This window comes from Diospyros lotus, chromosome 4 (genome assembly GCF_014633365.1).
Source record: "Diospyros lotus cultivar Yz01 chromosome 4, ASM1463336v1, whole genome shotgun sequence".
NCBI lineage: Eukaryota > Viridiplantae > Streptophyta > Magnoliopsida > Ericales > Ebenaceae > Diospyros > Diospyros lotus.
In genome coordinates, this window is record NC_068341.1 from 42,860,928 (window position 1) to 42,878,239 (window position 17,312).

A 17,312-nucleotide genomic window follows, 5' to 3' on the forward strand; every position below is an offset into this window, starting at 1 on the left:
ACCCTTCACTACAAGAAATTCAGCATTTAATGACGGATTTTTTAGTGACGGAATTGCGACGGATTGTAAAAAACAAAAATTTTGTGGATTAGCAACAGAATTTAGCGACGGAAAAAAAATTCAGTCGCTAAAATAGAAAAATTAAAGAAAAAAAAAATTGCAACGAATTACTTTTCCGTCGCTAATTTTAGCGACGAATTACTTTTCCATCACTAATTTTAACGACGGAAAATTTTTTTCGTCGCTAAATTTTAATAATAAAAAAATAAAAATTACATTTTTAGATAGAGACGGAATTTATTTTCTGTCATTAATTTTACCGACGAAATTTATTTTTCGTCGCAAATATTAGAGAAGGAAAATAATTCCGTTGCTAAAGTTTAAAATAAAAAAAAATTAATATTAGTTTAAATAAAAAAAATAAAAAATTAAATTTTGTGACAGATTTAATATTCTGTCACTACTTTTAGCGACGCAAAACTATTTTCGTTGCTAAAAAATTAAATTTTAATTGTAATTTTTTTTGCTATTCAAATATAGAGATGGAAAGTTTTTTTCGTCGCAAATTTTAAAAATAAAAAATTAAAATTTAATATTAGCTTAAAAAACAAAAAATAAATAAATAAATTTAGGGACGGATTGTCCGAATCTATCGTTGATATAGTGATGGAACTTTTAATCCATCCCTGAATTTAATTTGTTATTTATTAATTTAATTAATTTATAAATATTTAAATATATAAATATTAAATTCTATAAGAAATTAAATATATTAATGTATATTTAAAAGATTAAATATACATTTAAACATGAGATGAATATAAAAAAATTAATTTATAAAATTTAAATAAATATATTAAATTTAAAAATCATAATATTACTAAATTCTAAATACATCAATTAATATATTTCATGTGCATAAAAATAAAAAGAAAACAATATCGAGAAATTATATTATATAGAAAAGAGTTTATGAGCTATCTTGTCAATGTTTTTGTTCTCTATAATTAGGAGAATTATATAAAAATGAAACAATTAAACGTATAATTAAGTCATTCACAATAAATAATAAAAAAATAAAATATTTATTTAATATATTTATGTAGCGCTCATTAAAATGAGCAAGATAAGTGAGTATGAAGATAAGTCCGAAATAGTTTTCGGACTAAAATATGTAATGATTTTTTCCCTTAATAGTTATACTATAAAAAAAATTATAGGGGGTTAATTTTTGTTTTTGAAGTTTAAGTGTTATATATAAAACATTAATGTTGAACAAGAAAAAAATAAATATATTTTTATATAAATTTAAAAATTCTAATCCAGATCTTTCTCTTTTCTTTGGCAATATTTGTTAATCACTAATTATTATTTGTCAACAACCAACTATCGATCACTCATCGTCATCACCATTATCTTTTTCCTCGCACCATTAGTTGGTGTCGCAATAAATTACGTCATGTTACTAAATATTATCTCCTTGTTGTTTTGTTGATAATCGTTTGACCTCTTTGTTTATATGACAGTATATCATTAGTTTTAAATATTTGTTATTTTTTATTTTTTAATTTTATTTTTGTCGTTTACTACTTTATTGAATCAAATTAATTAAAATTTGATATAACCTCTTTGTTTGTATGATAGTATATCGTTAGTTTTTAAAATTTATTAGTTTTTAATTTCTAATTTTATTTTTGGTTTTTACTACTTTATTGAATCAAATTAATTAAAATTCAGTATAATCGAATTAATTGAATCAAATTAATAAAAATTATCGATTTTTTTTTAAATTCACTTCTATTCAATTAATGTTTTTAAAAAAAATTAGTTTTTTGTTTTCTATTATATTTTTTTGTTAAAGATAATTGAATTGATTAGATTTTAAGACAATAATGTTTTTATGGTAATAAAATGACGTAGTTTTTGGCCTATCACACAATTTTTCAGCTTGTTTGATTTTTTAGCTTATTTGATTTATCGGTTAATTCAATTTTAATTAATTTTTTATGTGTTTGTTTGGTTTTATTTAATCGGTTTAGTTTATGTAATCTATATTTAGTTTTTTCTATTGTTATTTAATTTAGTTTGTTGGGTTTAATCAATCAGGTCAATTTAGTTTAATTTCTCAGTTCAATTTATTGATTTTTCATTAGTTCGATAATTGAACCGATCACTTACGTACCCTTAACAACGAGAAAAACTCTTTATATATGAAAGAGAAAATAATCAAAATTTTCTTCTTTAAAAAATTAAAGATTACTCAACATTCAAAATATATAAAGAATACTGTTACAACATTTTTGAATTTTTTTTTTATCTTTTACAAATTTTTTATTAAAGTAGTATTTATAACATATCAAATTAATTTATTATAATTATTAGATTTATAATATAAGTATATTTTTAAATTAATATTAATTTAAAATTCAATGATTTAAATTATTTTATTATGATATTTTAAATGATTATAATAAATTATTAATAAAATTATTTAATAATTATCATAATTTTAATAATTTTATTCATTATTATAATTTTACATTAATATCAATTTTATTAATTAAATAATAATAATTATTATTTTAATAATTTTAATATTACATAAATTTATATAAAATTTATTAATAAATAAAATTTATCAATTAAAAAGGCGGGAATCTCCCCGCCTCTTTCCCTCCCCCCCATAAAACCCTAGTGCCCCTCCTCTTTCCCTCCCCCGTAAAACCCTATTGTCCCGCCCCCCTCTCTCCCTCATTCCCTCTTCTCCCTTCTCTGTGTCGCCCTCTCTGCGTACCCCTTCTCCCTCTCTCTAGTTTGATCTCTCGCACTCGCCCTCGCTCTCACCTCTTGCGGCTGGCCCTTACCCTCACCCTCGCTCACTAGCTCGTCCTTACCCCACTGCCTCACCCTCGCCCTCGCTCTCACCTCTCTCCCTCGCTCACTAGCTCGCCCTCACCCGTTGCCTCGCCTTCGCTCTCGCCTTTCGCGGTTTGCCCTCTCCCTCGCCCTCACCCTCACCCTCACCCTCGCTCACTGGTTCGCCCTCGCCTCTCACTCTCGCTCTCTGCCTCACCCCTGGCCCTCGCCTCTCACTCTCACTCGTTGCCTCGCCCCTCGCTGTCGATATAGCCCCTCGCTCGCTGCCTCTTCTGGCTTGCTCGCTTGATCGCTCGCACTCAGTTCGTAGCTAAAGAGGTTGGTTTGTTGTTTCGGTTCCAACTTTATTTTATTTTTTATATTTTTATTGTAGAAATGATAATGTGGTTTTAAGATGGCGAATGAGCATTTTGAAATGGTGAAATCTAAACTGGATGGACTGTGGTTCTCGCTGGAATTTACAAATTCAATAATATATGATTGCTGGAATTTATATTATTGAATTCTTGATTGCTGGAATTTATATATGATTTTATTTTCTATATTATTGAATTTATATATAATTGCTGCAATTTATATTATTGAATTCAATAATGTATGTATGTATGTTCAATAATACAATTTTGCATCATTATCAAGTTGAATTGTGTTATGTTATTATGATAGCTGGCCAATTTTGCTCGTTTGTTTTGAAAAACTACCTTACCTCATTTTCCCATTTTTTATTATTATTTGCGTGTCCAACCAAAGAGACCTTCTGTTAGCTATTTGAAAAATTCCTATTAAGAAACATTTAAGATAATATTAATTTTTTGATTGTAAGAATTAATTCTTTAGGCACTTGAAATTTTAAGTTTAGATAATATGTCTCTGAATTATTTAGATAGTTGTTAGTCATATGATTCATGAATTTAAAAATGAAAAGTTCATGAACCCATTTTAAATGAGTATGAACAAATAGGGATTTTTTTCAAATATTTTAAATAATAAATATGCTAATTTTTTACCAAATTAAAAAATAATTACTTGAGACTATTATATGAGACTATTTTCACTCACTTGTAAGTCTAATTCAAGTGTTTGCTTCTTGTAGTTCAAAAGTCTAAATCACACTAAGAGATTAAAATAATAATGTGGCCTCAAACTTGATATGTGCCAACAGATTGATGAGGCTATCTTGTGTTGAAAGAATAATATTAAAATATAGGGAGTCATAATGGAATTTTCCATCTTGTTGGTGCCCATTCTACTTCATTCATTCATTCTTCTTTCTTTCTTTTGTCTTCTCTTCTTGGTGAGAATCTACTTCAGCTTTACCCAGCCCAATTGGTTTACTCTTATGTATCTTCCAACATTTGATGTCTTTGGACTTCATTACTCTTATGCATGTTCCTTGCTAGCTAACAAATAATTCTAAGTTTCTGCATTTATAAAGGATATTTTATTTTCCCTTGTTTATCTGATCATAAAATCTACTGAATTTTTCCTAAAATAATATATTATTATCATACAGTGGGATAAGGCAAGGCAATACCCAATAATATTATTATCATGAGTTGAGTTGTTTTAATACCAATAATATATATATGTGTATACACACATTGGCCAGCTGTCATATATTCAATAATATATGATAGCTGGCCAATTTAGCGCTTGTTTTGATCAATCAATTCTAAGTTGCTCATTTGTTTTGAAAAGCATCAATTGGAGTCATCTTTATATTGCTGGAATTTATATTGTTGACATTTAAGTTTTAGTTAGAAGTTGTTTGGTTCTTGTATATCGAATTTATTTATTTTATAGGATGATTATGAAGTGTATGATGTGTTGAGAATTAATGATGTTGCGTTGAGAATTGATGATGTTGCATATATTGAAGTGTTATATTTTTGTGTTTTTTTTTTCTTACATAGGGTGTAGTCCATTTATAGGGGAGACTTTGTCGAATTTTCTTCAAAAATTATATTAAATAAAAAATATAATTAATTAATATTTTTTAGCTATTTAATTAAATTTGTTGGAACTTAGCCTTAGATTCCCGTTCAGTGACTTCCTCGATGGAGCGAGAAAACCACTGAATTGTCCAGTTGGACAGTTTGAAAATTTGGTATCGTGTTGTGTGCCCAGCGAATACGCATTAATTTACTTATGCATGGTACGAAAATTCAGTAGCATTTCACGTTGTTCTTCGGTTGCATATAGGAATATGTTTTGATTCATACAATTGACTTAAATTGAGTTTAACTTGTATGAATCAATACATAATCCTATCATGCATCTGGAGAACTGTGCTGAGATGCTGCCGAAATTTCGTACCGTGAGTAAATGTGTCTACTAGTGGTCATATCACGATTCATTTCCGGATGAGATAGGTCTTAACCTTCAAATTTTAAGGAAGAGTTATAAGGAGTGGTTCAGTGGAAGAATATTAAAACAACTCAAATAAAAAAAATATTGTAATTATAATTTAGTAATTTTTTGTTGTTTAATTACCACAGGAAAAAAATGAGATCAGATCGTCAATGGATGTATATCAGGCGTAAGGAAGATGGTTATGTTTCTACAGAATTTATCAAGGGTGTTGAGAAGTTTGTTAATTTTGCTAAGAGTCAACCAGAGTGGATGGATGGGAATAAGATTAAATGTCCCTGTAATCAACCAAAGTATAGGAACACGGCTTTTCGTGACCAGGAAACTGCGACAAGTCACTTGCTCACCAAAGGTTTCGTACCGGGGTATTACGAGTGGACACTTCATAGGGAAGTTATCACTATGGTAGTAAGGTATGGTTAATGTTAATGTTAATTTATCTTTAGTTAAGGGTTGCTAAATTAGTTTCTTAACCTTACTTTGTAAATATTCTGTCAAAGGATTTGGGTGCGTCAACGGTACAAAGTATCAAACAGCACGTATCTCGAGGTAAGGGTTTAATATGCTCTGTGCGTAAATTTCTTTTGTCATGACTTGCATAAGATATTAAGAGAGTGCCTAGGCATGAGGCAGTGAATTTCTGACCGTGAGAGTCTTGAGATAGGGTCTTGGAGGAAACCACTAGAGGCCACCTAGAGCCTGAGATAGGTGCGGTAGACGAGCTTACATGCATGTTGCACTTCATATTTATTTATGTTGTCATGCTTAATAATTTACTACATTGCATATTACCTTTACTAAGTCTTAGGACTCACCCCCTTCATTCCCACAAACCACATAGATAGCTTAGGGTCTGGTAAAGGAAAGGTAATGTATGCCGATGAACAGCTGGACGATAAGAGCGGCAACCCATGATGGGGATGCGGGTCTAGTAGTTTGTAACTGTTTTGTTTAATGGTTGTGTCCAATGTCGTCTATACTTATGAGTTGAACTTGTTTTCTTGTAATATTGAACACTTCATGTGACAAGTTATAATATGCCTAAGTTGCAGCTTATTAATCTACCTATAAGGCACAGATCAGATTCGAGACTCGAGTGTCTTTCCGCTGCCTATGAGTCTTAGACCTTGAGTTCTCGATGGCCGGAGGCAGTGAAGCCTAGACCCCACCTAGGGCGCTCGCATTATTTTTGTTTATCCCCCCTGTTGTTAGGGAATAGCCGGCCTTCGGAGTAGGACCTACTGACGTAACTTTGGGTTACGGTGACACCCAGTAATTGGGGACGACGCATCACATCAAGGCAGATTGAAAGTCATGGAAGGTGTTTCTTAACGTGTCATCTGGTCACATTAATAAGGCCTGACACATAGTTACTGAGTTTGTGAGTTTGTCACTCCATAACTCTTACTCAATTGGGACATTAGGTGATGGAATGATTATAGTATACGACAATCGTCAACTGTAATAGGTTCACTTGAAGTGAGACTTCACTACCACCTATACTGTCTTGAACCGCTGCTAGGCGCTATTTAGAAACTCTCATAACATCATCGGGATTTGAAAAAGTTATGGTGATAGATCAAGGAGTTAACTGATACTAAAAAGATTTTCGAGGTTATCTGATTGCTAGCGGATAGTGAATCTAAAAAGTCACACACCATATAATGTTGCATTTTGTATCGATGTCGTGTGCCTAAAATGTCTCTGAAATTGATTGGTCAAAAGTTGACCATATGTCCCATGTCAATAATGCATAGTGCATAGTACATAATGCATAGTTCATAGTGTGCAATCAATTATTGATTGTATAGTAAGAGGCAGCGACTGAAATTGCACGGTGCATAGTGCATAGTGAAATTGCACGATGCATAGTATATAGTAAAATTGCATAGTAACCTATTGAATTATTGAAACAATAATTGAAGGGGGATGGGCTGTGCGGATTTCAAAAGAAATCCAATTGAGGGAGGGGAAGAAGAAAATGGGTGGGGGGATTTATTTTATAAATAAAAGGGCAGAGCCCTCTACCCATCCTTTGGTCTTTCTCTCTCGTTTCTGCTTTCACTTCTTATTTCTTCTTCCTCTAAAATATCAACAAAAATTATACATGTAATTATTACACATATAATTTTGAGACACAGGCACTGGTGATACGTAAATCCTCTGTGTCTAGTACGTTAAGAGGTGACTGAAACGATACCTAACTGCATAATAGGTGTGGACCCACTAGTACCACCACATCTTGAGGTTGACTCTATCTCAATACAAAAATCGATTCTGTATTTCATACCTTCATCAGGCAGCAGGCATGCATTTATTTATGCATTCAATTGTTATATATGCGTGTTGTTTAAATTCCCAAGTTATGTTTGACGTATATATTATATTTCGTTGCATGTATATGATACTAGGTAAAACTTTTATTTTTACCTATACTGTCATACTAGTGATTCCCTTCAGCAACAAGGGTTTGATTCCAAAGGAACAAGGGACGAAGACCCAAACCACCTTGATCTTTAGGAAAACAAATGTCAGACCAAGCCACTTTGGTCTTATGAGAGGATAAGTCCGAGTCACTCCAAAGGAAAGCACAGACCATCTGTTCAAGCTCTTTGATGACCTTTTTTGGGAGAATAAAGATACGAGACCCAATAGATATGGATAATGGAAAGCACTGATTGAACAAGTTGAAGTCTACTCGCAAAGGATAAAACACAACCATGCCAAGAAACCACCCTAGAATGCACCCGATCAAGGATCGGACAACATTCATTATACGAGAGCCTCGTAGAGATCAGAGAGACGCCTAAATAGCGAATAGGCAAGAAGCCTGGACGAAAGTTGGATTCCATCACTAGCTCTGCATGTAGATCGGGGGAGGAATAACAAAAAAAAATAATGGCTTTTTGAAGGGTTAGCATGCAAACCAAAGAATTCAACAAATCAATCTAAGTAATGTTTCAAAACTTTAACAAACTCCCTATCCCCATGAGAGAAGAGTAAGAGGTCGTCAACAAACATGAGCATGGCTAAGAGGGTGTGAAATGAGAGAGAAGCACCTGGGACACCTCATCCTTTAATGAAGTATGAGAACTATCATCACGAGTAAGACTATGAATATGGTGATAGTTTCTATGAGATAACATTTGCTGGAAGAAGAACTAAGAGCAACAATCGCCCTCCCCAAGTACTGGCTTGGTGCCCAAACACTTGATAGTGCTTATAGAGTATGGATCCGTTTCACTCCCCCAATGATCGTCTCATGTTCTCTTGTGCCATTTTGGCTTGGGATGGTTGTTGCTGTTATCCCACCTTTATATGGTCATGCTGGTGTTCTTTTCACTTTGCCTTGCATGGTTTGAGGTTGTTTTAGTTTTTGTTTTGTTTCTTTTCTTGTGTGAGGGTTGTTTTGTTTCTTATTTCTTAACGGGATATTCCCTAGCTTGTTTTTGTAGATACTTGTGTGATTTTTCTTATTAATACATGTTATTTATATACACATACAAAAAAAAAAAAAAAAAACACAGGGCGTTGATCAAATAACTATAGAAAAACAAAATTCAAAGATGAACCTTATATTTTGGAAAGTCAACGGTGAGATAAACCTGACCTGCCATAAGAAACAATTGCACCTTCGATTACCATGAGAGGCAAGCATCTATGAAATCAAAAGATCCAACCAGTCTCAAGATTAAATACCAGTGAAAAACAACTTACATCACCAAGAATCTTAGTTTCAAAAATAAATTGTTCCAACCAAAATAATAACTTAAACAGCATGCCAAATGCCAATCAATATATGTTGTCGTACCAAAACTAATACATGTTGCCAACTTATCAGCACAAGCAGCTTTTGATAAAGAAGGGTCGCATTGGGTTGTGCACAACCAACGTAAAAATTTCAGATATTATACCATGAATTTTAGACAAGATTAAGTGGAAAACTTTTAAACATAATAGAATTGTCTTACAAATGCCACAATATGGCTATGGATAGAGATTGTCAAAAAGTTAAAATTCATGTAGTCAACCTCACATTGGAGATTAAAGATTGTGTTTGTTTTTCATACCACTTTGGCTATTGATGTGGTCTTGTCAATTTGAAATACAATGCTTGTCAACCCTTGAAAGCCCATGCTAATTAAATCTTCAGGTTGTTTTGGTTTGTAAGAATATGAACACAAATAAAAAATGCAGCTATGCGTTACTTCGCATGGTCAATGAGAAGAGGATTCCTATAGCTAACATTCTCTCCAAGGGCTGAACAAAGTCTGAGCTTTGGAAAGTTGGATAAACTTGACTTGAAAAAAGGTATCCACGTCCATTTAAACACTTTCAGACTTGATTTGGGCCATTTTGGATTTGGATCATTTATAAATTAAATGTGTTGTGTTATAGTAAAACCAGTTTTCATTCAACATCAATGATTTCTGTCCTTTTTCATTTCTTTTCAGATTTTTTTTAAGTTAACTTGTCTTCCAAGAGTTTGCGTCTTGATAGTGATGGTAAGATTGCTTTGTTGTTATTGGAAGATAAATTAGTTTGATTGTATAAAAATCTTTTCTTTATAAAATATATATATATATATATATAAAATCTTAGACATGACATAAAATATAATTGTCTTATCGAAGAAATGGCTAGATAGGGACAATTAGAGATATAAAATTGTTGTTGGTAATCCTGACTTTTGTTGTTATAGTCTAAATAGTGATATTTGGTTGAGTGGTATGCCTCTCAATTTAATTAAGACATAAAATTCAGTTCTTATTCTCATGGAGTATGGAGAAAATTTTATCATTTTAATAAAATTACATACATACTTAACCTTGATGATAAGTTGATGGAAGTTACCAACTAAATAGAAAATGATATACGATATTTCATTTTCTTTATTGTGACCTTTCATTTTTAATACCCTTCTCTCACTTTCTTTCTTTATATATATATATATATATATGTGTGTGTATATATATACATATCTATATAATAAAATAGGACAATTTTTGAAATGTCTCAAATGTATAGACATTTCAATGGCTGAGATTAATTTGGCTGAAATGAATGGCTGTGATGATTTTTTGTTCCCACCCATCACCTCTCTCTCCTCACCTTCCCTCTCTATCTCTCTCTCACTTTCTCAGCTTTTGTTTCCTCTCTCCTTCATCAGAGACCACTCTCACTGTTGCCTTCATCACTTCGGTCTCTTCTTCTTCCCACGACCCGGCGTCCAGATTTGGCTCGGCACATTCCCCACCCTGGCCCACGACGTCGCCGCGGTCAGCCTGATCCTGCCTTTTGTTTTTTAGTTTCATTGTTGATTTCTGATCAGATCGCGATGCTAGAATGACATAAGGGAGTGAATTTTCTGGATCTAAAGGTTTTCTGTGATAGAGATTATTTCTGCTTGTTGAAATTTGTGCGGATCCTTTTGCATTTTTAGGCTTAAATCGACTTCACGAACTTTGCACATTTTTTTTAATAAGTTCCTTGAACTATAGCTTAGGGGTGATTGAATTGATTTGGAACATAGATGAGGTAAATTACGCAGGATTGTGAAAGTTGAAGTTCTCATCTTTTTCTTTTCTTTTCTTTTTTTGCCGTATTTTTATAGGACGTTTAGAGAGACGCTATTGTTTTTTTTAAATGCCATAGTTCTTCTCCAAATTTTTTGAATGTGGATTCGGTTTATCTTTCTTCAAGTGGATCTTATTTGTAGCAACTTTTTTCTTGGCAATATTATTTTTGAGATTTTTCGTGGTTGGATAACCCCCCCCCCCCCCACATAGCTTGCATTTATATTTCCTTTCGACGTGGTTGCAGCTGAAATATTTCTAAGAAAAGGTGGATTTTATGTTCAGTAGAGATGTCCTTCAAAAGTTTCGTACGTGACATAAGAGAGATGAAAGATGGCATTGGGAGCATATCCAAACGAGGGGTGGAAGGCAAGCATTGTCGTAGTCGGACCCGATCTCACATTGCCCCCGATGTGCCCCCCCCCCCCTTTTTTGCCAGTTGAACAAGGACAATGGGCTAACTTACCTCTAGAGTTGCTTTTGGACATAATCCGAAGGGTTGAAGATGTTGGATGTGTGTGCGGTTTTATTTTTAATTTTATTTTTCTTTCTTGCTTGGTCCCCAAGATATTCTAGAACAACTTGGCCCCCAAGTTCTTCTAGATATACTTGGTCTCCAAGCACTTCTTGATTGGCTTGGTCTCCAAGTTTGGTGGGTGCCCATATATATTGGTGTGAAGTTTTCCATTCTCCATAAGCTCTCACATTGTTATCTCTTCTCAAGTTTTATCTCTCGTATCGAGTTCTTTTCTTTGAGCCTTGGAAGAGCTTGTTTTTCTCGAGTTTTCATCATTGAAAGCGAGCCCGTCCTGAGTTCTGCTAGCTCCGGTTGTTCGTGGCTGCCGTTCACCGGAGAGGTCAGTTTCATCCTATTGAGACAGTCGCCGTAGTCTGCTTACTGTCGGTGCAAGGCGCTAACTGTCTTCAGGACAGCACAAAGCGCGACTCGACCTACTTCTGTTCCTACCTCCTCCACGTTTCAGAAGTTTGTTCCTGATTCCTTGTCGTTCCAGCTGCGAGTGTTGCTGTTCAACCACCTTCTCTAATTTGTTGTTTTAGTTTGGTAACCTCTGTTGTTGTTCATTTATTATAAGCTCCTGCTGCTGTTAATATCAACTGTTATAATAGTAGTTAAATATTGTAGTTTACGTTTCTTGTACTGTAGCGAGTTAGAACTGATATATATCCTTGTATCAAGCAAGTTATTTTTGTATAACGTACGAATCTATACTCTCTGTATCCCTAACAGAAGAGAGTGAAACATCTTGGCCTGCAAGAACGGTAGTTGTTTTTTGTGCATCAGTTAGCAAATCATGGAGGGATATTACAAAGGAGATTGTCAAGACTCTAGAGGAATGTGGGAGACTCACCTTTCTCATTTCACTGAAATAGGTAAATAAGGGGGGCAGTGCTGCCATGGACAAGTTCGACCCACTGTCGCCTCCGTCGTCGGTCGTCGAGTTGTCGGCTCCCAATGAACTGAGCGACAACTAATAGGTTTCAGTATTTTGTTTCCATTTTTTGATTCTTTTCTTAGGTGGGGGTGGGCAAGGGCGGAGCCAATGTAAGCCCAGTGAAGGCCTTGGCCCGCCATTGATTTTGACCTACACTCAGCCTCGGGTATAAAATCTAAAACCCTCCCTCATTCCCTCTCTCGCTCAAGTTGCGCCCCCTGCCCCTCCTGACCCCTGCCCTTCTCCCTCTCTCACTCTCGCTAGCTGCCGATTGCGGGCTTTCTCTCTGTCACTCTTACTCACTTCAGCCTCCGTCTGGCGACTCGGACCATCTGAGCATCGCTGAGGTGAGGTCGCTGACTCACTCCGCTCGCTTCGCTCGCCCTCCCCTCGCCTCCTCAGTCTACGGTCGCTCTTGCTCGCCTCGCTCAGTCCATCACCGTCAGTCGCTCTTGCTTGCTAGTTGTTGCCTCTCTTCAGCTGTCTGGCTCCATTGCTTGCTGGCGTCGCCATCTTGGCCTCACCCTCACCCTCGCCGGCTCGCCCCTCAGGGCTCTGGCCCTCTGTCGCTGATCGCTCACTGGAGCTGGATGCTGTCTGCCTCTCCGACTCCAGCTCTCTCTCCCTCTCGCTTAATCAATGAGCAGTAAGGCCTCACCAATTTTTGTCTCAAAAAGTAATTTTTTTTTTCATTTTTAAAATTAAGGTATTGATTAAATTATGTTAATTTTTTTGTATATTTATATTATTTTTTATTTTTTATTTTTTCTTTAATAAATTTTGCCTCACTAAAAAGTATTATTGGCTCCGCCCTTGGGGGTGGGTATTGTTTAAAGTTTCAATCTGTTCTTTATCTTTGCATATAGGTCATTCATTTGTAGTATACACACATTTTGATTTTTTTCACTTTCTTCTTCCACCCAAAATTTTATCGGACTCCTGAGGCTTAATTTGTTTCTTCTTGATGTGTTGAAACTTCACTCATACTCACTTAGTCACTGTTTCTCTGGGTTTCTCTTAGAAGTTTCTCTAGGTTTCTTATGTATTTTATATAAATTTTGCATATATTGAAGTATTGGATTTTAATTATATTTTGATTAATTTGTGTATTTAATTATGTATTTGTTTGTATGTGAATATTTGATTAATTTGTGTATTTGATTATACATTTGTTTGTATGTAAATATTTGATTAATTTGTATATTTAATTATACATTTGTTTGTATGTGAATATTTGATTAATTTGTGACATTTGAAAAAAAAATATTAAATTTGTTTAGTGACTCGATGTTGGAACTCGGGAATGATTTTGCATGCTTTGATAATAATCTGATTATAATGTAATGTTGTGAGGTTTAATGGATTAGAATGTTGATGTTAGGTGTAAGTTCTTTGGATGTTATGTGTAAGTGGGTGGGTGTGATCGAGTGTATAAGGAAAAAAATGGTAGTGTTTAACCTAAGACATCTGAATGAGGCTTGAGCTAGTCGGATATGTTGGATGCTTGGTCACATTTGGATGAGGCATGATGCATTCGAATGGCTTGGAGAAGTATTCAGATGGAGATACCACACATTTAGATGTCATTCACATTGGTTTCTCACCTTTTGTGTCTAACATTCCGATGGGACATAGGTTTTTCACCCTCTAATCTTGGGATTACGTCCCCTTGCAAACACGCCCACCAACCAGCCCCAAGGTACAGCGGAGGATGTAAAATAGAAATGCAATTGTCAGAATTCGAACAAAGGCCAGCGAGCCTATTGTGTGTTCAATTTCAATCCCACCAACTGTGCTATGTCCCGAGAGCTCTCACCTTTTAATTTTAATATTATTTACACCATGTCTTTAGGCACGGGTATACTATAGTACATATATATATATATATTGATTTATCATTTTAATTTCTTCAAATTTATTATAAAAACTAATTAATGATGAACAACGGAGTGTAAACAAACAAACGGTGGGGGCAATTATTGCATGGGTGAGGCTACAGTTATCTTAATTACAAGTACTAACTAGTAACTCGAACATATGATCTGGAAATCGGGGCTCCATCACGACGGCGATCGGAATCTTCCTGTGAGTCGTCAGCCCATACTCTTCCTCCATGTCCACTTCTTCCGGTTTGACGCCGCCGGGCAATCTACAGTTGAATCCATGCAACAAGTTAGCCAACGTCGACTGGATCATCTTCATTCCCAGCCTGTACGCCGGACACATCCTCTGGCCTGAACCGAAAGGCAACAGCTCAAAATGATGTCCCTTCACGTCTATCTTCTCCCCCAAGAACCTCTCCGGCCGAAACAACAGAGGTTCGTCCCAGCATCTGGGATCTCTCCCGATACTCCACACGTTGACGAACAGAGTCGTCCCCTTGGCAATGTCGTACCCGGCGACGCTGCAATCTTCGATGGACAAATGCGGCGCCAACAGCGTGGCCACCGGATGAAGCCTCATGGTTTCCTTGACGATTGCGTTGAGGTAAGGAAGCTGTGGGATGTCGTCCTCTTCCACCCATCTGCCTCTGCCGACAACTCTGTCGAGCTCTTCGACTGCTTTCTCCCGGATGAATGGATGCTTCATGAGTTCAGATATTGCCCATTCCACGGTCACCGCCGAAGTATCTGCTCCGCCGGGGATCGGGTCCTGCCACCCATTGAGACAATAATTAATTAGTTAATTATAAATTTGAACAAATACAAAATAATATAAACAAATTACAAACCATATAAAAAGCAAAGAAAGTTTACTCTCAAGGTAAATAGATTAGATACCATTAATATGAGTCCGATCAGCTGATAAAATTGGGAATTGCTCTTGGTTTAGTTAAAAAAAAAATGGACCCATTTTTCCGACGAATCGTGATTAAACCGGTGAGTTATTGAATTTAGGATTTAGGGTGTGAGTTATGAGGCGACGAAACAGTTTTTTTAAATACTTAAAACTTGAAAAAGATAAATGTAATAATGTAAAATAAATCCAAAACATATACCTGTATCAAACCCTTGATGCAGTCAGTAGTGAGCTTAATTTCAAGAGCAGGATCATCGGCAAGATCCAGCAGCACATCCACCAAGTCCTTGGGCATAGAATCCTTGTCGCCCGCGGCGGCTCTCCTCGTCGCCTTCTCCTTGTGATCGTCGATCACATGGTCGAGAAACCTGTCCAGCTTCCTGTACAACGCCTTCATCCGCTTCACGTAGCCCTGCAAGTCCAGGAAGCTGAGCCACGGTATCCAGTCGCCGATGTTGAACACGCCACTGAGCACAAACCACTCGTCCACCATCCCCTGCAGCTCTGCCAGCTTCACCCCGCGGTGACCGCCTTCGTCCGTCGATGATTCGCTGAAGTACTTGTCGCCCAGCGTCATTCTGCTCGTGCTGGTCAGCGCGAAACGAGTCAAATGTTCCCTCATTACCACCGTCGTTCCCGACAGCCCGCGAAGCCGGGAAACCAGAGCCCGCTGTTCCTCCACGCGAATGTAATGGTACGAGTCCAGTCGCTTCGGGCTGAACAGCTCGTTGAGGTAGATCCTGCGAGCCTGCCGCCAGTGAGGACCGTACGGGGCCCATGTCAGGTCAGAGAAGTTGTAGGCGGTGTACTTTCCGGCGGCGTGGGCCGGGCGAGAGGCAAAGGCTTGGCCGTGTGTTTTGAGGAATTCCTTGGCCATTTCGGGGGAGGAGGCCACCACGACGGGGCAGGAGCCGAACTTGAGCTGCATGATTGGGCCGTACTTTTCCGATAACAAGTTGAAGGATTGGTGCGGGATGGAACCCACTAAGTTTAGGTTTCCGATGATCGGCCATGGCTTTGGACCTGGTGGCTGCTTCGGCTTGTGGCGGGGGACTGCGATGACTCGCCGGAGAAGGGTGACAGCAACTATGGCTGCTAAGACTAAAACTGACCATGATGCAAGCTCCATCTGTACGGTTAGTCACACTGATGTTGGGTGCTCAAATGCTTCTCAAAGAGATATTTTATAGAACAAAAGAGATAATTTTAAAAACAGAATTGTAAACGTCGGCAATTTCAGAGAGAGATGGGCCGCAGGCACATGGGGTGGTGGGGGCCCACACACCCATGGCTAGCCCGCGTCAAATGACGTGGTAACAGATCATCTATTATTTTAAAAAATAAATACTATTGCTTTTCAAAATATAAAAACTCACCCGATGAGAAAATCTGATGAGAAAATCATGTGGGATGAAGTCGCCAATAATGTCTCGCTCTCCAGCATCCGACAAAGTGAACTAGTTATTATATTTTAATTTCATCATTACATTCAGTAATCTTTGCGTTTGCTTTGAAGCTTCAAACAGCGTCATTGCCTTTAGCTGGTTGAAAGGCCACATGCAACAACTGCAAACTGTCATTTGGCAACTGTTGGATGATTGCACGTGGCAACCATAGGTTGTCTTCAGCTGGCGCCTGATCGCGCCTTTTCTTTTGCCCGATCATCTCCTACTCATCTGCCATTTTCTGTTGAAATAATCAATCGTACTTGCACGACTGAATCCCAACCTTTCATCCTCGCTTTATGCTCGTTCATCCAGGGCCATTCATCATCGCTTTTAATCCTACCCCTCGAGATGTGAGCTTGCACAGTGATTTTGAGACGAGATTGACAAAAGCAAAGGTGAAAGAGAAAGATTGAGAAGAGGCGAGAGCCTTCATCTTCGGGGCTAGGGTTCTGGTTTGGTTTCTCTGTTTTTCATTCTCTGTAAATCCTGTATAGCTTGGTTTAATTTTTATATGGTTCGATAGGATTGCCTCTAATCTGTATTAAGTGATTATTTGGCATTTTTGTTTTCTCGATCCATTGTTTGTATCGAGGGTTTTGTGAGAGTTTCTTGTGGGTGTAATCTCGGATTTATCTCATAGTACAGTGAACTCTTTTCTCTCAAGCTCAACGTGGACGTAGCCTCGCTTAGAGGTGAACCACGATAAATCCCTCGTGTCTCGATTTCTGATTTCGTTTCTGTTTATTGTGCTGTGTTTATTTTTTTCCTTGCTTCCAATTTTGTTCTTC

General features: G+C 36.5%; 2 protein-coding genes across 3 annotated transcripts in view; both read right to left on the reverse strand.

The window, feature by feature from the left end:
* The window catches only part of LOC127800799 (senescence-associated protein AAF, chlorolplastic), a 60,115-nt gene that overhangs the window by 22,148 nt on the left and 20,655 nt on the right, over positions 1 to 17,312 (reverse strand). The window lies entirely within an intron of this gene.
* LOC127800798 (trimethyltridecatetraene synthase-like) lies at positions 14,241 to 16,215 on the reverse strand. Its single transcript, XM_052335614.1, has 2 exons — positions 15,276 to 16,215; positions 14,241 to 14,929 (listed from the first exon to the last, which is right to left on the reverse strand). Exons 1-2 carry the CDS (start codon positions 16,203 to 16,205, stop codon positions 14,282 to 14,284), a joined length of 1,578 nt encoding a protein of 525 aa, XP_052191574.1. The 5' UTR covers positions 16,206 to 16,215; the 3' UTR covers positions 14,241 to 14,281.